This window comes from Delphinus delphis, chromosome 9, assembly GCF_949987515.2.
Source record: "Delphinus delphis chromosome 9, mDelDel1.2, whole genome shotgun sequence".
NCBI classification, from domain to species: Eukaryota; Metazoa; Chordata; class Mammalia; order Artiodactyla; family Delphinidae; genus Delphinus; species Delphinus delphis.
In genome coordinates, this window is record NC_082691.1 from 66,229,226 (window position 1) to 66,252,766 (window position 23,541).

General features: G+C 37.1%; 1 protein-coding gene across 3 annotated transcripts in view; it reads right to left on the bottom strand.

The window, feature by feature from the left end:
• Window positions 1–23,541, bottom strand: part of MATCAP2 (microtubule associated tyrosine carboxypeptidase 2) — a 71,436-nt gene that overhangs the window by 27,244 nt on the left and 20,651 nt on the right. For all 3 annotated transcript variants that reach the window (XM_060019942.1, XM_060019941.1, XM_069540991.1), the window contains 3 exons: window positions 14,869–15,012; window positions 14,057–14,189; window positions 13,201–13,506 (listed from right to left, as the gene is read on the bottom strand). In XM_060019942.1, coding sequence (XP_059875925.1) covers window positions 13,201–13,506; window positions 14,057–14,189; window positions 14,869–15,000 — 571 coding nt within the window. In that variant the 5' untranslated portion in view covers window positions 15,001–15,012. The remainder of the gene's footprint in view (window positions 1–13,200; window positions 13,507–14,056; window positions 14,190–14,868; window positions 15,013–23,541) is intronic.

Below are 23,541 nucleotides of genomic sequence, written 5' to 3' on the forward strand. Positions count from 1 at the left end.
ATTTAAAGTGATGAAAGGGAAAAACCTACACCCAAGATTACTCTACCCAGCAAGGATGTCATTCAGATTTGATGGAGAAATTAAAACCTCTACAGACAAGTAAAAGTTAAGAGAATTCAGCACCACCAAACCAGCTTTACAACAAATGCTAAAGGTACTTCTCTAGGCAGGGAACAGAAGAGAAGGAAAAGACAACTGAACAACTAAGAAAATGGTAATAGGAACATACATATTGATAATTACCTTAAATGTAAACGGATTAAATGCTCCAAATAAAAGACACACACTGGCTCAATGGATACAGAAACAAGACCCATATGTATGCTGTCTACAAGATACCCACTTCAGACCTAGAGTCACATACAGACTGAAAGTGAGGGGATGGAAAAAGATATTCCATGCAAATGGAAATCAAAAGAAAGCTGGATAGAAAACTACAAATAGAACAACCATATGACCCAGCAATCCCACTACTGGGAATATACCCTGAGAAAACCATAATTCAAAAAGTCATGTACCAAAATGTTCATTGAAGCTCTATTTACAATAGCCAGGAGATGGAAACAACCTAAGTGTCCATCATTGGATGAATGGATAGAGAAAATGTGGCACATATATACAATGGAATATTACTCAGCCATAAAAAGAAATGAAATTGAGCTATTTGTAATGAGGTCGATGGACCTAGAGTCTGTCATACAGAGTGAAGTAAGTCAGAAAGAGAAAGACAAATACCGTATGCTAACATATATATGGAATTTAAGAAAAACAAAATGTCATGAAGAACCTAGGGGTAAGACAGGAATAAAGACACAGACCTACTAGAGAATGGACTTGAGGATATGGGGAGGGGGAAGGGTAGGCTGTGACAAAGTGAAAGAGTGGCATGGACATATATACACTACGAAACGTGGAGTAGATGGCTGGTGGGAGGCAGCCGCAGAGCACAGGGAGATCAGCTCGGTGCTTTGTGACCACCTAGAGGGGTGGGATAGGGACAGTGGGAGGGAGAGAGATGCAAGAGGGAAGAGATATGGGAACACATGTATATGTATAACTGATTCACTTTGTTATAAAGCAGAAACTAACACACCATTATAAAGCAAGTATACTCCAATAAAGATGTAAAAAAAAAAAAAGAGAAAGCTGGAGTAGCAATTCTCATATCAGACAAAATAGACTTTAAAGTAAAGACTATTACAAGGCAAAGAAGGACACTATGTAATGATCAAGGGATCAATCCAAGAAGAAGATATAGCAATTGTAAATATTTATGCACCCAACGAAGGAGCACCTCAATACATAAGGCAAATACTAACAGCCATAAAAGAGGAAATCGACAGTAACACAACCATAGCAGGACACTTTAACACTCCACTTTCACCAATGGAAAGATCATCCAAAATGCAAATAAATAAGGAAAGACAAGCTTTAAATGATACATTAAACAAGACAGAAACTCTCCAGAAAGTGGGCAGAGAGGGAACCTACCTCAACATAGTAAAGGCCATATATGACCAACCCACAGCCAACATCATTCTCAATGGAGAAAAACTGAAAGCATTTCCTCTAAGATCAGGAACAAGACAAGGGTGCCCACTCTCACCACTATTATTCAACATAGTTTTGGAAGTTTTAGCCACAGCAATAAGAGAAAGAAATAAGGAATCCAAATTGGAAAAGATGAAGTAAAACTGTCACTGTTTGCAGATGACATGATACTACACATAGAGAATCCTAAAGATGCTACCAGAAAACCACTAGAGCTAATCAATGAATTTGGTAAAGTAGAAGGACACAAAATTAATGCACAGAAATCTCTTGCATTCCTATACACTAATGATGAAAAATCTGAAAGAGAAATTAAGGAAACACTCCCATTTAGCATTGCAATAAAAAGAATAGAATACCTAGGAATAAACCTATCTAAGGAGACGAAAGACTTCTATGCAGAAAACTATAAGACACTGATGAAAGAAATCAAAGATGATGCAAACAGATGGAGCGATATACCATGATCTTGGATGGGAATACTCAACACTGTGAAAATGGCTATACTACCCAAAGCAATCTACAGATTCAATGCAATCCCTATCAAACTACCAATGGCATTTTTCACAGAACTAGAACAAAACATTTTACAATTGGTATGGAAACACAGAAGACGCGAATAGCCAAAGCAATCTTGAGAAAGAAAAACGGAGCTGGAAGAATCAGGCTCCCTGACTTCAGACTATACTACAAAGCTACAGTAATCAAGACAGTATGGTACTGGCACAAAAACAGAAATATAGATCAATGGAACAAGATAGAAAGCCCAGAGATAAACCCATGTACAAGTGGTCACCTTATTTTTGATAAAGGAGGCAAGAATATACAATGGAGAAAAGACAGCCTCTTCAATAAGTGGTGCAGGGAAAACTGGACAGCTACATTTAAAAGAATGAAATTAGAACACTCACTAACACCACACACAAAAATAAACTCATAAAGGATTAGAGACCTAAATGTAAGACCGGACACTATAAAACTCTTAGAGGAAGACATAGGAAGAACACTCTTTGACATAAATCACAGCAAGACCTTTTTTGATCCATCTCCTACAGTAATGGAAATAAAAACAAAAATAAACAAATGGGACCTAATGAAACTTAAAAGCTTTCGCACAGCAAAGGAAACTACAAACAACACGAAAAGACAACCCTCTGAATGGGAGAAAATATTTGCAAACGAATCAATGGACAAAGGATTAATCTCCAAAATATATAAACAACTCATGCAGCTTAATATTAAAAAAACAAACAACCCAATCCAAAAAATGGGCAGAAGCCCTAAATAGACATTTCTCCAAAGAAGACAGACAGATGGCCAAGAAGCACATGAAAACCTGCTCAACATCCCTAATTATTACGGAAATGCAAATCAAAACTACAATGAGGTATCACCTCACACCAGTTAGAATGGGCATCATCAGAAAATCTACAAACAACAAATGCTGGAGAGACTGTGGAGAAAAGGGAACCCTCTAGCACTGTTGCTGGGAATGTAAATTGATACAGCCACTATGGAGAACATTATGGAGCTTCCTTAAAAAACTAAACATAGAATTATCATATGATCCAGCAATCCCACTACTGGGCATATACTCAGAGAAAACTATAATTCAAAAAGACACATGCACCCCATTGTTCACTGCAGCACTATTTACAATAGCCAGGTCATGGAAGCAACGTAAATGCACATCGACAGACGAATGGATAAAGAAGATGTGGTACATATATACAATGGAATATTACTCAGCCGTAAAAAGGAACGAAATTGGGTTATTTGTTGAGAGGTGGATGGATCTAGAGACTGTCATACAGAGTGAAGGAAGTCAGAAAGAGAAAAATAAATATCGTATATTAACGCATGTATGTGGAAGCTAGAAAAATGGTACAGATGAACCAGTTTGCAGGGTAGAAATTGAGACACAGATGTAGAGAACAAACGTATGGACACCAAGGGGGAAAAGCGGCCCGGCATGTGGTGGTGGTGGTGTGATGAACTGGGCGATTGGGATTGACATGTATACACTGATGTGTATAAAATTGATGACTAGTAAGAACCTGCTGCATAAAAAAAATAAAATAAAATTCAAGAATTAAATAAATAAATAAAAAGAAAAAGAAACGAAATTGAGTTATTTGTAGTGAGGTGAATGGACCTAGAGCCTGTCACACAGAGTGAAGTAAGTCAGAAAGAGAAAAACAAATATCGTATGCTAACACATATATAAGGAATAAAAATAAAATGGTTCTGAAGAACCTAGGGGCAGGACAGGAATAAAGATGCAGAGGTAGAGAATGGACTTGAGGACACAAGCGGGGGGAAAGGCAACCTGGAGAGAAGTGAGAGAGTAGTATATATATACTACCAAATGTAAAATAGATAGCTACTGGGAAGCAGCTGCATTCCACAGGGAGATCCGCTCAGTGCTTTGTGACCATCTAAAGAGGCGGGATAGGGAGGGTGGGAGTCAGGCTCAAGAGGGAGGTATTATGGGGATGTATGTATACATACAGCAGATTCACTTTGTTATACAGCAGAAACTAACAACACTGTAAAGCAATTATACTCCATCCAATCAGATGTAAAAAATACATAAATACTATTACAAAGTAAAAAAAAAAAAGGGACCTAATGAAACTCAAAAGCTTTTGCACAGGAGAGGAAATCATAAACAAAAGGAAAGACAACCCACACAATGGGAGAAAATACTGACAAATGATGCGTCCGACAAGGGATTAATCTCCAAAATTTACAAACAGCTCATGAACCTCAATATCAAAAAAAGCAAACAACCCAATCAAAAAATGGGCAGAAGACCGAGACAGACATTTCTTCAAAGACAGACAGATGGCCACAAGGCACATGGAGAGACGCTCAACTTTGCTATCATTAGATAAATGCAAATCAAAACTACAATGAGGTATCACCTCACACCAGTCAGAATGGCCATCATCAAAAATGTACAAACATGGGATCCAGAACTCGACTTCCTGTATATCTAAAATAAAAGAGCTGAATAGAACCTGAAAAACAAAATCTACAAACAATAAATGCTGAAGAGGGTGCTGAGTTGAAAGAGAACCCTCCTAGACTGTAGGTGGGAACGTAAGTTGGTACAGCCACTATGGAGAACAATACGGAAGTTCCTTAAAAAAATGAAAAATAGAGCTACCATATGATCCAGCAATGCCACTCCTGGGCACATATCTGGCAAAAACCATGGTTTGAAAGGATACACGCACCCCAATGTTCATTGCCACACTGCTTACAGTAACCAAGACATGGAAGCAACCTAAATGTCCATCAACAGAAAAGTGGATAAAGAAGATGTGGTAAATATGTCCAATGGAATATTCATCCATTAAAAAGAATGAAATAATGCCACTGGCAGCAACATGAATGGACCTGGAGATTATCGTACTTAGTGAAGTCAGTCAGACAGAGAAAGACAAATATATTGTGATATTGCTATATGGGGAATCAAGAAAATGATACAAATAAAGTTATTTCCAAAACAGAAACAGATTCACAGACTTAGAGTACAAACTTATGGTTAACAAAGGGGAATGGTAGGGGGCAGGGTTAAACTAGCAGTTTGGGACTGACATATATACACTACAATAATGAAAGTAAATAACCAACAAGGACCTACTGTATAGCAAAGGGAACTGTGGTCAAATTCTGTAATAACTAAATGGGTAAAGAACTTTAAAAAGGATAAATGTATACGTATAACTGAAACACTTCACTGTACACCTGAAAGTAACAACATTGCTAATCAACTATAGTCCAATATAAAATATTAAAAAAATTTTAAAAAACAAAAAAGAAGTCAGTATGATAAGAAACAAAAAATACAGTGTTCAAGATCTCTCCCTATTAAAAGTGGCTAAAGGGACATTGCCACCAAAACTAATGCATGAACCCTTACTGGACCTAGATTTTTTTTTTTTTTTAACACCTATAAAGACATTTTTCGAACAGTTGGGGAAATTTAAATACCGTATATGGGGTAATTGATATTGCTGAATTACCACTCACTTTCTTAAGTGTGATAATGATACTGTTTTAAGTAGAAGAGAATGTTTTTAGTCTTAGGAGATGCATGCTCAAGTTTTTAAGGAATGAAATGCCAAGTGTACAACTTGCTTTTAAAAAGTCACAGAGAATAGCATCAAGAAAGTGAGAAGACTACAGAGTAGTAGAAAATATTTGTAAATGATTATCTGATAAGAGATTTTTATCTAGAATACACAAAAAACCCTTACACCTCAATAAAAAAAAGCAAACCAATTAAAAATGGGTAAATGATCTAAACAGACGGTTCTCCAAAGAAAATACATAAATAGCCAATAATCACATGAAAAGATACTCAACATCACTAGTCACCAGGAAAATTCAAATCTAAACCACAGTGAGTTAACCACTTCACACCCACTAGGGATGGTTATAATATTAATTTAAAAAATGAAAATAGTAGGTGTTGGTGAGGATTTGGAGAAATAGAAATCGTCATACACTGCAGTGGGAATGTAAAATGGTGCATTCACTTTGGAAACGGTGGCAGTTCCTCAAAAGGTTGAGCACAGAGTTATCATATAACCCCAAAATTCCACTCCTAAGCATATACTCAAGAGAATTACCAGCATAAACTTATGAATGAAGGCTCGTAATAGCATTATTCATAATAGCCAAAAAGTGGAAACAACCCAAATGCCCATTAACTGGTGAAAGGATAAATAAAAGGTGTCATATCCATGCACTGGATTATTATTCAGTAATAAAAAGGATTGATATACTGATACATGCTACAATATGAACAAACTTTAAAAATATTATATAAGTAAAAATAAATAAATATTATGCTAAGTAAAAGAAGCCAGCCACAAAGGATCATATATTATATGATTTCATTTATATGAAATGTTAAAAACAGGCAAAACTAATAAAAGCAGATTAATGGTTATTTATCACTAGGAGCAATAGGGAGAGAGAATAGGTAATGACTGCTAATGGGTACAAATTTCTTTTTGGGTGATGACACGTTCTGGAATTAGATTAGTGGTGTTGGCTGCGCAACTCCACAAATACTATAAAAATCACTGAACTGTACATTTTAAATGCATGAATTATATGTCATGTGAATTATATATCTCAATAAAGCTGTTTTTAAAGTCAGAGAGGAAGAGAGAAAGCAAAAATGGCAAAATATTAACAATTGGTGAATCCAGAGGAAGGGTATAGAAGTGTTAATTCCTTCATTATTTCCCTATTTCTGTAGGTTTGAAAATTTTCAAAAGATGGGAAAAATAATGCTAACAAAATGTGGTTTGCGAAAACTAGCACTGACCTCAAGTAACAAAGGTTTAATTTTTTATAGTTGAGTGGATTCTCTGATGGGAAGATTAGGATATATCCAAAATCAATAGACAATTACCCAGTCCCGCAGCCAGTGAGCCAGGCGCGGAGCCGCCCACTTGCACTGTGCCCACCGCGGCCGAACCCGGCTCCTGCAGGAGCCAAACGGAGAGAGGGGATCGTGAGCCCCAGCCAGAGTGAGCGTGCATGGCCGCCGCTGAGTCGGCACCTGGAGGACATGGAGAAATGGATGGAAGATAAGATCAAAGCGAGACTTAGGCTTAAAAGCAGGTTGCTTGCTGCTTGAGGGCCAAATGCAAGTTTGAACTCTGTTATCAGAAGACACAAGGGACTCCTTTCCTAAGCCTGTAAATAAGCCCTGCCCTTGGTGTCTAAGGAAGGGGTTAGTGAAAGTCAGCCTGAGAGTCAACTAACTGCTGAACAATCATCAACAGGAAGACACTGGAACTCATCAAAAAAGATACCCCACATCCAAAGACAAAGGAGAAGCCACAATGAGACAGTACGAGGGGCGCAATCACAATAAAATCAAATCCCATAACTGCTGAGTGGGTGACTTACAAACTGGAGAACACTTATACCACAGAAGTCCACCCACTGGAGTGAAGGTTCTGAGCCCCACGTCAGGCTTCCCAACCTGGGGGTCCGGCAACGGGAAGAGAAACTCCTAGAGAATCACTTTGAAGGCTAGCGGGATTTGATTGCAGGACTTCGACAGGACTTGGGGAAACAAAGACTCCACTCTTGGAGGGCACACACAAAGTAGGGTGCGCATCAGGACCCAGGGGAAGGAGCAGTGGCCCCAAAAGAGACTGATCCAGACCTAGGTGCTAGTGTTGGAGGGTCTCCTGCAGAGGCGGGGAGTGGCTTTGTCTCACCGTGAGGACAAGGACACTGGCAGCAGAAGTTCTGGGAAGTACTCCTTGACATGAGCCCTCCCAGAGTCTGCCATTAGCCCCACCAAAGAGCCTCAGGCCAAACAACCAACAGGGAGGGAACCCAGCCCCCCATCAGCAGACAAGCGGATTAAAGTTTTACTGAGCTCTGCCTACCAGAACAACAGCCAGCTCTACCCACCACAGTCCCTCCCAACAGGAAACTTGCTCAAGCCTTTTAGATAGCCTCATCCACCAGAAGGCAGACAGCAGAAGCAAGAACTACAATCCTGCAGCCTGTGGAACAAAAAACACATTCACAGAAAGATATACAAGATGAAAATGCAGAGGGCTATGTACCAGATGAAGGAACAAGATAAAACCCCAGAAAAACAACTAAATGAAGTGGAGATAGACAACCTTCCAGAAAAAGTATTGAGAATAATGATAGTGAAGATGATTCAGGACCTCGGAAAAAGAATGGAGGCAAAGATCGAGATGATGCAAGAAACGTTTAACAAAGACCTAGAAGAATTAAAGAACAAACACCTAGAAGAATTAAAGAACAAACAAACAGAGATGAACAATACAATAACTGAAATGAAAAATACACTAGAAGGAATCAATAGCAGAATAACTGAGGCAGAAGAACGGATAAGTGACCTGGAAGACAGAATGGTGGAATTCACTGCTGTGGAAGAGAATAAAGAAAAAAGAATGGAAAGAAATGAAGACCACCTAAGAGACCTCTGGGACAACATTAAATGCAACAACATTCACATTATAGGGTCCCAGAAGGAGGAGAGAGAGAGAAAGGACCTGAGGAAATATTCGAAGAGATTATAGTCAAAAACTTCCTTAATATGGGAAAGGACATAGCTACCTAAACCCAGGAAGTGCAGACAGTCCCATATAGGATAAACCAAAGGAGAAACACACCGAGACACATAGTAATCAAACTGGAAAAAATTAAAGACAAACAAAAATTACTGAAAGCATCAAGGGAAAAAAGACAAATAACATACAAGGGAACTCCCATAAGGTTAACAGCTGATTTCTCAGCAGAAACTCTACAAACCAGAAGGGAGTGGCACGATATTTTTAAAGTGACGAAAGGGAAGAACCTACAACCAAGGTTACTCTAACTGGCAAGGATCTCATTCAGATTCGATGGAGAAATCAAAAGATTTACAGACAAGCAAAAGCTAAGAGAATTCAGCACCACCAAACCAGCTCTACAATAAATGCTAAAGGAACTTCTCTAAGTGGGAAACACAAAAGAAGTAAAGGACCTACAATAACAAACACAAAACAATTAAGAAAATGGTAATAGGAACACACATATCGATAATTACCTTAAATGTGAATGGATTAAATGCTCCAACCAAAAGACACAAGCTCGCTGAATGGATACAAAAACAATTCCCATTTATATGCTGTCTCCAAGAGACCCACTTCATACCTAGGGACACATACAGGCTTAAAGTGAGGGGATGGAAAAAGATATTCCCTGCAAATGGAAATCAAAACAAAGCTGGAGTAGCAATACTCATACCAGATAAAATAGACTTTAAAATAAAGAATGTTACAAGAGACAAGGAAGGACACTATATAATGATCAAGGGATCAATCCAAGAAGAAGCTGTAACAATTATAAACATATATGCACCCAACACAGGAGCACCTCAATACATAAGGCAACTGCTAACAGCTCTAAAAGAGGAAATTGATAGCAACACAATAATAGTGGGGGACTTTAACACCTCACTTACACCAATGGACAAATCATCCAAACAGAAAATTAATAAGGAAACACAAGCTTTAAATGACACAACAGACTAGATAGATTTAATTGATTTTTATAGGACATTCCATCCAAAAACAGCAGATTACACATTCTTCTCAAGTGCGCACAGAACATCGTCCAGGATAGATCACATCTTGGGTCACAAATCAAGCCTCAGTAAATTTAAGAAAACTGAAATCATATAAAGTATCTTTTCTGACCACAACGCTATGAGATTAGAAATCAATTATAGGGGAAAAAAAAAAACAACACAAAAACATGGAGGCTAAACAATACGTTACTAAATAACCAAGAGATTACTGAAGAAATCTAAGAGGAAAATCAGAAAGTACCTAGAGACAAATGACAATGAAAACACGACGATCCAAAACCTATGGGATACAGCAAAAGCAGTTGTAAGAGGGAAGTTTATAGCAATACAAGCCTACATCAAGAAACAAGTCTCAAATAAACAATCTAACCTTACACCTAAAGGAACTGGAGAAAGAAGAACAAACAAAACCCAAAGTTAGTAGAAGGAAAGAAATCATAATGATCAGAGCAAAAATATATGAAATAGAAACAAAGAAAACAATAGCAAAGATCAATAAAACTAAAAGCTGCTTCTTTGAGAAGATAAACAAAATTGATAAACCATTAGTCAGGCTCATCAAGAAAAAAGGGAAGAGGACTCAAATCAATAGATTTAGAAGTGAAAAAGAAGTAACAACTGACACTGCAGAAATACAAAGGATCTTGAGAGAGTACTACAAGCAACTCTATGCCAATAAAACGGACACTCTGGAAGAAATGGACAAATCCTTAGAAAAGCACAACCTTCTGAGACTGAACCAGGAAGAAACAGAAAATATAAACAGACCAGTCACAAGCACTGAAATTGAGACTGTGATTAAAAATCTTCCAACAAACAAAAACCCAGGACCAGACGGCTTCACAGGCGAATTCTATCAAACATTTAGAGAAGAGCTAACACGCGTCCTTTTCAAACTCTTCCAAAATATAGCAGAGGAACACTCCCAAACTCATTCTACGAGGCCACCATCACCCTGATACCAAAACCAGACAAAGATGTCACAAAGAAAGAAAACTATAGACCAATATCACTGATGAACACAGATGCAAAAATCCTCAACAAAATACTAGCAAACAAAACCCAACAACACATTAAAAGGATCATACACCACGGTCAAGTGGAATTTATGCCAGGGATGCAAGGATCCTTCAATATACGCAAAATCAATGTGATACACCATATTAACAAATTGAAGAATAAAAACCATATGATCATCTCAATAGATGCAGAAAAAGCTTTTGACAAAATTCAACATCCATTTATAAAAACTCTCCAGAAAGTGGGCAGAGAGGAAACCTACCTCAATCAACATAGTAAAGGCCATATATGACCAACCCACAGCCAACATCATTCTCAATGGTGAAAAACTGAAACCATTTCCTCTAAGATCAGGAACAAGACAAGGATGTCCACTCTCACCACTAGTATTCAACGTAGTTTTGGAAGTCCTAGCCACAGCAATCAGAGAAGAAAAAGAAATAAAAGGAATACAAATTGGAAAAGAAGAAGTAAAGCTGTCACTGTTTGCAGATGACATGATACTATACATAGAGAATCCTAAAGATGCTACCAGAAAACTACTAGAGCTAATCAATGAATCTGGTAAAGTTGCAGGATACAAAATTAATGCACAGAAATCTCTTGCATTCCTATACACCATGATGAAAAATCTGAAAGAGAAATTAAGAAAACACTCCTGTTTACCACTGCAACAAAAAGAATAAAATTCCTAGGAATAAACCTACCTAAGGAGACAAAAGACCCATATGCAGAAAACTGTAAGACACTGATGAAAGAAACTAAAGATGATACAAACAGATGGAGAGATATATCATACTCTTGGATTGGAGAATCAACATTGTGAAAATGACTATACTACCCAAAACAATCTACAGATTCAATTAAATCCCTATCAGACTACCAATGGCATTTTTCACAGAACTAGAACAAAAAATTTCACAATTTGTATGGAAACACAAAAGACCCCAAAGCAATCTTGAGAAAGAAAAATGGAGCTGGAGGAATCAGGCTCCCAGACTTCAGACTATACTACAAAGCTACAGTAATCAAGACAGTGTGGTACTGGCAAAAAAACAGAAATATAGATTAATAGAATAGCATAGAAAGCCCAGATATAAACACACACACATATGGTCAACTAATCTATGACAAAGGAGGCAAGGATATACAATGGAGAAAAGACAGTCTCTTCAATAAGTGGTGCTGGGAAAACTGGACAGCTACATGTAAAAGAATGAAATCAGAACACTCCCTAACACCATACACAAAAATAAACTCATAATAGATTAGAGACCTAAATGTAAGACTGGACACTATAAAACTCTTAGAGGAAAACATAGGAAGAACACTCTTTGACATAAATCACAGCAAGATCTTTTTTGAGCCACCTCCTAGGGTTATGGAAATCAAAACAAAAATAAACAAATTGGACTTAATGAAACTTCAAAGCAGTTGCACAGTAAAGGAAACCATAAGCAAGATAAAAAGACAACCCTCACAATGGGAGAAAATATTTGCAAATGAAGCAACTGACAAAGGATTAATCTCCAAAATTTACAAGCAGCTCATGCAGCTCAATATTAAAAAAAGAAACAACCCAATCCAAAAATGGGCAGAAGCCCTAAATAGACATTTCTCCAAAGAAGACATTCAGATGGCAAAGAAGCACATCAAAAGCTGCTCAAAATCACTAATTATTAGAGAAAAAGCAAATCAAAACTACAATGAGGTATCACCTCACACCAGTTAGAATGGGCATCATCAGAAAATCTACAAACAACATATGCTGGAGAGGGTGTGGGGAAAAGGGAACCCTCTTGCACTGTTGGTGGGAATGTAAATTGATACAGCCACTATGGAGAACAGTACGGAAGTTCCTTAAAAAACTAAAAATAGAATTACCATATGACCCACCAATCACACTCCTGGGCATATACCCACAGAAAAGTATAATTCAAAGACACTTGTACCCCAATGTTCATTGCAGCACTATTTACAATTCCCCGGTCATGGAAGCAACCTAAATGCCCATGAACAGACAAATGGATAAAGAAAATGTGGTACATATACAGAATGGAATATTACTCAGCCATAAAAAGGAATGAAATTGGGTCATTTGTAGAGACATGGATCAATCTAGAGACTGTCATACAGAGTGAAGTAAGAAAGAGAAAAACAAATATTGTATATTAACGCATATATGTGGAACTTAGAAAAATGGTAGAAACGAACCGGTCTGCAGGGCAGAAATTGACAGACAGATGTAGAGAACAAACGTATGGACACCAAGGAGGGAAAGACGCACGAGGGTGGTGGTGGTGGTGTGATGAATTGGGAGATTGGGATTGACATATATACATTAATATGTATAAAATGGATAACTAGTGAGAACCTGCTCTTTTAGGAAATAAAATTCTGCTGTTTTATAAAATAAAATTCAAAAAAAAAGACAATTACCCAATAAATCAGAAAATCTACTGTCAAGGAACACACACCTGGTTGGGAGGTATCAGTCCATCCCCTCTTGGCTCGTACACAATAATCCCATCTTGTATTGGGGTCCTTGACAAACTTTCCAATGTCTTTGAATAATGCACAAAAAGACATGTGGCTGGCTCGATAAACAGTGTAGTAGAGGAGGGCAGCCCTCCATAAAAAGGGGTCTTTTCTAAACAGGACACTGTGAATACTTGCCAGTCCTTCCTCTGTGGGATTGTTTGGCTTTAGGTCATGTTTTTTACGGCCAGTCCAACTGTTCCATGGCTGCTGAAGGTTGTTAATACCTCGAAAATAATGTGTGCCTATGGAGAAGAAAAGGCACATGAAAAGTAAGAAATGCCATTCTTATTTTAATTCTTCTCCCAAAAAAAGATTCTACCAACAGTTCTAAAACGAAATTGATGTGTACCTACAAATCAAAAGAAAGTAGAAAATGATCTGACACTAATGCCCTTTGCTTTGAAGGAGTACACAGCCTTCAGAAGGATTACATGTCTCATTAGAAGAGGTATAACTTTTACAGCAATTTATTTTCTTTTTAAGAGTCGAATTATAGACTTGATATTTGAAAAGAATCTTAGAGATCACTTAATTCAATTCTCTCAGTTGAAGATGGGGGAACTGAAATCCAGAGGAGTTAAATGACTCTCCAAGCTTAATACAGCTATACGGTACCCTAAAAAATCTAATTTGAAATGAGACATTAATATCTTAGCTTTAGTTCAAGTGACACCTAACAATTTCATTACTTTTTGCCAAATATTACTAAGAAAAAATGCATTATAAACAAACAAGTCCTTGAAGTAATTTCTGCTATTACAACTGAATAAATGGAGAAGGGTTGCCCCCTACCTATTTCATGCCTCAGCATTCCTTCCAGCCAATGCTCACGTGCGGTGCAAACATTGATGGTCAGTGTTGGACATCCATTTACTACTGTCATGGAAGCTCGGGAAAGCAGGTCCTCAGTGAGGTGAACTACAATCTAAAGAGCAAGAGTTAAAATATATATATATAAAAGACAAAACGTAGAAGGCAGGGGGTGAAAGTTTTCACAGAAAACAATGGACCCATAAATTAACACCTTTTTCTTTTGTTTACACCATCTTGAATCTCCCCAAAACCAAGAAGGTGAAATGCAGACCCTTGGAACTTTGAGCCTTTGGGAACTCAAGAACCTTTACTGGATTGAAAGAAAAGTAGACAGCTGTGCAGAGGAAGACACAGAGAACTGAAATTGTGCCTCTGCAGTGCTCTCAAATATAGTCCCCTGGGCTGGAATAATGCAAAGGAAGGTACAGGAGCCAGAGTCCTGGTCACTGCTGGGCCAAAGCTTATTTTGAGACTGAACACTAGGAACTGGACATTAATAAGAGAAGTCACTGTGCCAAATCTCTTCATTAATAATTTTCATAAGCCAATTCACATAATCCTACAAGCTATACAAAAATGGTAGTAAGAAAAACGGAAAAACAGAAAAAAACTGAACATTAACAATTCAATGCAATAAAAACTTAGACTTATATTTAGTAAGAAATCTGGGTGACTTATTTAATGAGTAAAATAGCGTTGGGAAAACAAAACCTGCAGAAAAAACAAACACGTGGCAGTGACTGAGAGTTAAAATGCTCAGTCAAATTGTCATGCTTACTCATGATTCATACCTCACCCATGCAGCCTTCTTTCATCATGTATTTCCTAACATGACTCCAGATTCGAGTTTTAGATAGCAGGCTACCACCGGTGGCCTGTTCAAATTTTTCATAGCTTCCATACTTTTGTAAAGTCAGTTCCATAATATTGATGGACTGTAAAAGAAACAGAGATAATGAAAGTAAACAGCCTTCTATTACTTCGACGTGAGTAATGACCTAGTTATATTCTTATTTATCATGACCTGTTCTGTGCGTACCGATTTCCAAATCAAATTGCAGCTATGGTAACATATTTTTCTAATCCTAAACAGCTTTCACTCATTTTCATATATTTTTACAAACACCTGTGTACGTACTTACTTCTTAACACGGGATGAAGGCTCAAGCACTACACAACTGTCAACATCTAACAGGCTGAGAAGCTAAGGCAGAGTTCTCAGTTTCTCTTGGTTTCTCTAAGACCATCTGGTGGTTTTTCAGGAGAACTCAGAAGGTATGTCTCCAGACTAATTACTAGAATATAATTACCATTTGGATAAAGAAAAAAATTCCCAATTTTTAAGCACACACAGAAGAATCAACCATTCTTTTGTGATGATCCTATAGAACCTGATGTTTTCCTGGGCTACTACTCTTTGGCAGAAACATAGTCTCAACATTACTAAAAACACTTTTATCTTTCATTCTTGGCAGGGTACTATCTAACTTTTCATTCTTCATAAATTTTCATATCAAAAGAATATGAAAGTTGAGATCTTTTTCTCTAAGCACAAACATACAAAAAGGAAGACTAAAAAAACTGGTAACAAATCACAGATCATCAGTATCTATGGGAAAGCCACAAAAAAATGAAAACATAAGGAAGGAAAATGCTATTCAAAGGTCTTTTGGGAGAAAGCTAGAAAATTCAAATGTATCTTATATGAATGGTGACAGAAGCTAGAAAATTCAGATACCTGATATTATATTAAGCCTATGCTTTCTATCTGTTGTCAGACTAGTAAAGAGATTAAAAGTACAAGCTCTAGAGTCAGACTACCTGAGCTGACATCCTGGCTCTGCCACCTTCTGGTTGTGTGACTCTGGGCAAGTCATTAAACTTGTTACCAAGCCTCCTCATTAGTAAATGGGGATAACAACAATAATGTCTACGGCATGGTTTTGTTGAGAAAATTTAGCCAAACTTTGTAAAGCACAGTATCAGACATAAGTAGTCAATACATGTCAATTATTACATCATCATCATCAGTATGTTACCATTCTTTATAAATACCACTGTAGATGACATGCCCAACACAAAAACTACAGTAAAACTCATGTGCTACAAGTTATAAGTAAATATATATATCCCCACAGGAAAAATATATATTACTAATAAACTAGGAGTGAATCATAAAGTTATCATAACAAGAAATGGCTTCAACAAGTTTGCCTGGCTTGCGTTCCCAAAGTTGCTATTAAAAGCCTTGATATTCAAAATGTGGTCGAAAAGCCAGCAGCATTGGCACTGGCATTGTCCTGGAAGCTGGCTTCAAATTTGGAATTTTGCCTGCCTCCAAGCTACATGCATACTGAATCAGAATCTGCATTTTAACAAGATTCCCCAGGTGATTCACCTGCACAGTAGAAAGCCAGAAGGATCTCAGAGAATGGGAACACGGCAAATACCCCAGAGGCTAATTTATTTATATGACAACTAGAATAATTAAAAGAACAAGTTAGCACATAATTAAAAGCCCATTTAGCAGATTAGCTAAGGTATTTGCATACACCAGTCTAATGGTCACTAGTCATCAATATATCAGAGTTAGAAGAATCTGAGAAATTTTGCCTTAATTCCATAAGAGACAGAAGTGGTACCTTCTATACTGAACTTATAATTAGACCTAAAAAAAGTTAACGAAATTTTTTATTATAACTTGTGCGTATAGGTTTTTAAAAGTATGTACTTAACTTAGGATAAAACTAGCTTTTCTAGCATATGCTTACTCAGTAGGAAAATGTGGTTATCTGGTTACTATTTATTATAACAGTCTAGAAACTTTAGAAAAACTTAAATACAGGTGACCCTTGTTATCATCAATAAATGGTACTTAGTAGAAGGCTATTAAGTATTCACACTCATAATAAGTATTCGTTCATATTCATAACAGGGAACAAAGATTTGATTGAAAATTTACCCTGAAAAAGTACCCTATAAGATTAAAAAAAATTACCTTGGCAGTTTAACAACACTGAGGCAACCTTTATACTTATCAACTAATTATTAAATAATCAAAGAATGAATAAAAATAGTGGGAGTTTTTTTTGGAGGGGATGTGATTTTTCTGTCAAAATGATATGCAATAGCACATCATTTTCCATTGCGTGACTTACATGGCACCATCATGGCAGCAATCCTTCATGAGAGCTACATGGATGTTCCCAAAAGCTTATCTTAATATGTCATGTACAGTCATTCTTCACTGAAGTGCCCATCCTGTTGTCATCTCTAGATATTTTTCTTTATTAGTTTTTCAACTGGTCCAACCTAGACAAATTTGTCAGTGACCACACAGATCTCCAGTATCCTTCACTGACTTCCCAATCCATCTGCATTAAATAGACCCCAGCACAGAGAGAGAGACAGTGGTTGGATAGGTGAACAAATTCAAGTTTTAAGAGAGAAGTCAGGAATGTTCAGTGGTTACTTCATCAGTGAACATTTTTGTGTTACAACAATTTCTGCTTCCTTATGCAACCTCTTGCAGGCCACAGAAATTTTTACAAGTATGATCTCAATTTTGGGGAAAAAAAGGCAATAAGCAATTTTAAAAAGGCACAAGGAAGCCTGGAAGGATATACCCAAAGGCTACATGATCTCATGCTCATGTTTGAGAAGGGATAATGTGTTGCACTGATGTTTAATTATTTGCACTATACAGAAGTTTTCAAAATGGTTTATAATATGCAAAGGAAAAAGTCATTTTTTCCAGCTTCACTGAGGTATGATTGACAAATAAAAATTGTATATGTTTAGGTTCTACAATCAGGTGTTTAAGGTGTACAATGCGATGACTTAGTATGTGTATACACTATGAAATGATTACTACAATCAAGTTAATTTGCAAATCCATCACCTCATATAGTTACATTTTTTTAATGTGGTGGGAACATCTAAGATCTTAGCAAATTTCAAGTATACAATATACTATTATTACCTATAATCATCACGCTATATATTAGATACCCAGAACTTATTCAGTTTATAACTGAAAGTTGGTACCCTTTGACCCACATCTCCTTACAAGTTTTTGTTTGTTTTTTTACAGGAAAAAAGAGTCCACCCTCTCCCCGTAGAGCTCAGAGAATCATATCTGTATCACTTTAAGAATCAAGCTTTCACACACCTCCGCATGGTTAACACTTTTAAGAGGCAATAAATTTTACGTCAGATCGCTCTTCTCCATTAATATCATCATTTAAGTTAATCAGAAAACTACATCTCCCAATATTACTTGGTGGGAGATTCAAACAAGCAGCAGCTGGATAATTTTTTTTTTTTTTTGCGGTATGCGGGCCTCTCACTGCTGTGGCCTCTCCCGTTGCGGAGCGCAGGCTCAACGGCCATGGTTCACGGGCCCAGCTGCTCCGCGGCATGTGGGATCCTCCCTGACCGGGGCACGAACCCGTGTCCCCTGCATCGGCAGGCGGACTCTCAACCACTGCGCCACCAGGGAAGCCCGCAGCTTGATAATTTTACACTAATCATCACTTTTTTTTTTGGCTGTGCCTTGCAGCTTGTGGGATCCTAGTTCCCTGACCAGGGCTTGAAGCCGGGCCCTTGGCAGTGAAAGCCCAGAGGCCCAACAACTGACCTCCAGGGAATTCCCCAATCATCACTTTCGATTTGCCATCCAGCATATCCCTTTCTTATCTTCAAATAAACCTTAACCAATTTAACTTCCAAAAACGTTCAAGTATTAAAAGAAAAAAAAAATTCCATTTCAAGTTAACTTAACGCAATTTAAAACATAAATCACATATCCAGTTAAAGCTCTTTCCCCTCCCCTAAGCAGAGCCTGGCCTGAGGCCTAAAGAACCTTCACTGGGAAAAGAAGGCATAATCAGTGATTTGATTCCTTCTCATCTCTCCCCTATTTTCACAGCCTCTCTTTCCCTTCAGTATATTGACAGCTGGGAGGAAGGAACGAACAATTCCCATATAACTGGTTCAGCTGTGGTCCTCCTCCTTTGACTCTAATGCTGGGGCAGGCCTATTATAGCAGGTGCCTCCACTGCACAGCTTACTGACTAGCCTCCTTCCCACAGGATCTATGCAAGAAGCTCCCCTGGAGTGGACAACTACCAAAACTATTTCTATGAAATTTAAAAGCACAAGAGGAATAACCTAAAGATTTAACTTAATCTAATTACTGTATACCCATTGCATGAAATGAAATATATGCAGTCAGTTAAAATAATGCTGACAAAAAAGAAACGCTGACAGCTTTTAACAGCATGAAAAAATATAGACATGTAAACAAAAGTATGCTAACTCAACCATCAACATTAGGCATGGAACAAGGAAAATACACTAAAATGTATTTTTCTTTTTTTTTTTTTCTTGAAGTATCATTGATTTACAATGTTGTGTCAGTTTCTGGTATACAGCAAAGTGATTCAGTTACACATACATATCTATTTTTTTTCAGATTCTTTTCCCTTATATGTTATTACAAAATATTAAGTATAGTTCCCTGTGCTATACAGTATGTCCTTGTTAGTTATCTATTTTATACACAGCAGGGAAAACGCACTAAAATGTTAAAAGTCGTGACCTAGAGGTGGTGGAATTATAATAATTAGTCTCTTCTCCATACTCTTCTAAGTTTCTGCACTAAACACATATTTCTTTTACAACTGGAAAATATAAAACTGTCTAAGTACCCTCTACTTTGGAATCTCCAGGCCTTTCTTTTCACTATCTAGTTACCTTCTCCCACTTGCCAGTTAGTCATTGATATCCCTTCTCCAGAGTATTTGTATTTAAAAAGGAAACACATGAAAATATTTAAAACTTCGAAAAATATCTTCTATGGTAGATTTTTAGGCAGAGCAGATTGCTGGTAGACAGAACTGAATTCCTGAGGTCTACTCGAGCAAGCAGCCACTTCTCTCATCCATGTGGAAATCTAGCCCCAATTTATCCATCAACATCAAATATATTCTCTGCTTCCTTCTATATCTAAGAATAACAAATATAAATAGTAAGCGATGCAACATAACAGTTTCGCTAATCAGTTTTAAAACTCCTGGAACCAGAACATCTTAATATATACCTATCCTACTGTCCAGGTCTTGGATCCCTAGTCTGCATGAATCTGACTTTGCACTTTTCCATTTTCCTAATTATCCAACTCCTCCATCACTATGTTAGAAAATCGTATAATATAATCTACTTTTGAGTTCCATAAGAACAAGTTATCAGGTGGGATGATGTTTCTTGCCGAAAATGGATTGAAACAGGCTACCAAACATACTTTTACCTTTTTAAAAACATTGGACCAAAAAGATTACATATTTTTGCTAAATTATGAATCAATATATTATCTCTGCTCACCAATCAATCATTCCTAAATCCTTCCTTTTATAAGAGAATATTTTAAAGCTTTGTATATCTTACAGGCATCAAAACAAATTGATTTTCAGAGAACTCAAACCTGAAGCACAGAGGAAATAAATGCAAAATGAGCTGTTGTTCAGTGTTAATGAAATGGTCTTATCTCTCTCCAGATCTCGATGTCATACATAATGCTACACAAAACAGAACATCAGCATTCTTCACAATGTTACTGCCAGCTCATGACTTTGAAGCATTCTTATTTTCTTCTATTAAAACAAGAGTAATCAAATTATTTTCAATAAATGGTGCTGGGACAACTGGATACAAATAAAAGAATAAAACTGGACCCCTACCACATATCATATACAAAAAATTAACTGAAAATGGATCAAAGACCTAAATGTAAGAGCTAAAGCTATAGAACTTGTAGAAGAAAGCAGAGGCATACATTTTCATGACCTTGGATTAGGCAGTGCTTTCCTAGATTGGTACACTAAAAGTACAAATAACAAAATAGATAAGTTGGATTATCTATAATAAGTTGGATTTCATCCAAATTAAAAACTTTTATGCTTCAAAGGACACCATCAAGAAAGTGAAAAGACAACCCACAGGAGAAAATGTTTGCAAATTTCATACCTGAAAGCGACATATCTAAAATATATAGAGAACTCCAACTCAATAACAAGAACACAAATAATCCAATTAAAATATGGGCAAAAGATCCAAATAGCTTTCCAAAGAAGATATACAAATGGCCAATAAGCACATGAAAAGATGCTCAACATCATTAGTCATCAGAGAAATGCAAGTCAAAACCACGAGATACCACTTCATACCCACTAGGATGGCTATAAAAACAAGAGTTGACCAAAAAAAAAAAAAAGAGTTGGTAACAATGTGGAGAAACTGGAACTCATGTATGGCTGGTGGGAGTGTAAAATGATGCAGTCACTTTGGAAAAGAGTCTTCCTCAAAAGGTTAGACACAGAATTCCCATGTGACCCACTACTATATGATCTATGATCTCCTACCATATGACCAACTACCACGTGATCTACTACTAGGTATATACCCAAGATACCTAAAAACATGTCCACACAAAAATCTGTACACAAATGTTCATAGCAGCATTGTTCATAATAGCCAAAAAGTGGAAACAACCCAAATGTCTATCAACTGGTGAATGGATAAATAAAATCTAAAATATACATACATGGAATATTATTCAACAATAAAAAGCACTGATACATGCTACTATATGGATTAATCTTGAAAACATGCTAAGTAAAAGAAGCTAGTCACAATGCACCACATATCATATGACTCCATTTATATGAGATGTCCAGAACAGAAAAATCCATAGAGAGGTAAAGTATCAATAGATTGATGGTTGTCTAGGGCTGGAACGGGGTGGGGCTGGTGGTGAGTCACTTGTAATGAATACAGGGTTTCCTTTTGGGGATGATGAAATTCCTCAAATCTGATAGCGGTAATGATTGCATAATCCTAAATATATTGACAAGCATTTAACTGTACACTTTAGATGGGTGAACTACATGGCATGTGAATTATATCCTCATAAAGCCATCATTTAAAAAAGCAATAGTAATCAAACAGCACAGTGTAATATTTAAACCACCAATTCAGAAAAGGAAAAATCTTGATATAAAACCTACAGCATTGTCTTGTATGATATAACAAACTTTCTGAAAAATCTCAACACTGTTTAGTAATCTACTTTTGGTTTACTTGCTGATTCTGTTTGCTGTTCAGCAATTTGGAAATCTGACCATCAATCACAAGCCGCTTCACAGTCATGTGCTAAAAACCTATTTCCCTTTTCAAATGCAGTTTTCACTCAATGAAAAACTATATACAATAGGGACACTAATACGATATGAGTCTGGGTGATACTGTGGAAAGACTAGAAGTCAAAAGATCTGGTTTTACGTTGGTGCCCTACCTTTTACTGACTGTGTGATCTTAGGTATGTCATTTTACCTTTCTCAGGTTTAGTTTCTTCAGTGGCAAAGTGGAGATGAAAATCTTTGTGCTACTTACCTCACAGGGTTGGTGTGAGGATGAAATCAGAGACAGAGACAGAGAGTAAAAGACGACGGGCGGGGGGCGGGGAGAGAGAGAAAAAGAGAAACTATGAATGTGTTTTATAGTCTGTTTCCCAAATGACTGTATGTAGTATTTAAGGTAATTGATTTGACCTCTATTCAATCGCAACCCTCTCCTTCATTTCTCTCATTTTTAGTAAATTCTAATATCTAGAACTCTGACCCTCTTCACCCCCCAAATACTGAATAACCCCTAGATCACATAGTCCTTTTCTTTAAGCCAGTGTTTTCCAAACTGTTTTTTTTTGGAAAAGTGGTTGACGAGATATTATTTTTAAAAAGGTCCCATGGCCAAATGTGGACTTTGTTTGGACTAAACAAAGTTAAACAAGACTCTTCTAAGCCTTTATTATGATACTACATGTGGTGAATATAACAGTTTGTGTTTTCTACCTTATATGGCCATCTTTCTCTCATGCAGTATTCCTCAGAACAGTTTGAAAATGCTTACTTCAGACAAGGATGAGGTACACACACGTTCTGGTACTTTGAGATTCTCAGAATGAAATAAAAAATTCAAAATATTGAATGAATTTTTCAATGGTGGCTATTTCTTCTTGGTAGCAAACTAGGTATATAAAGATTTGGATTACTCAATCAGGTCTTTAGGCCTCCATTTAAGGTACTGTAGCCACAAAATGATGGGACACTAGAGCAGTCGTTACACACCCAAATACCTTCAGCTGCAAGCAGTAACCTCTCTGTAAAGCTGAGTATATGACATCCGGGAGAGGAAACAGAAGAGCATCCTTATATACCAATGTTTTAAAAAAACACTGAGCTGACCCCCACCCCCCAAAAAAGAGATGTGCAAGCTGAACTTGACCCTTGAGCCACAAATTTGGATCCACTGTTTGCAGACTACTTCACTAAATTTCTAGCATACCATTAATAAGGATCATTCATTCACTCATCTCTATGGTTACCTTCTCTGTGCCAATCACTGCT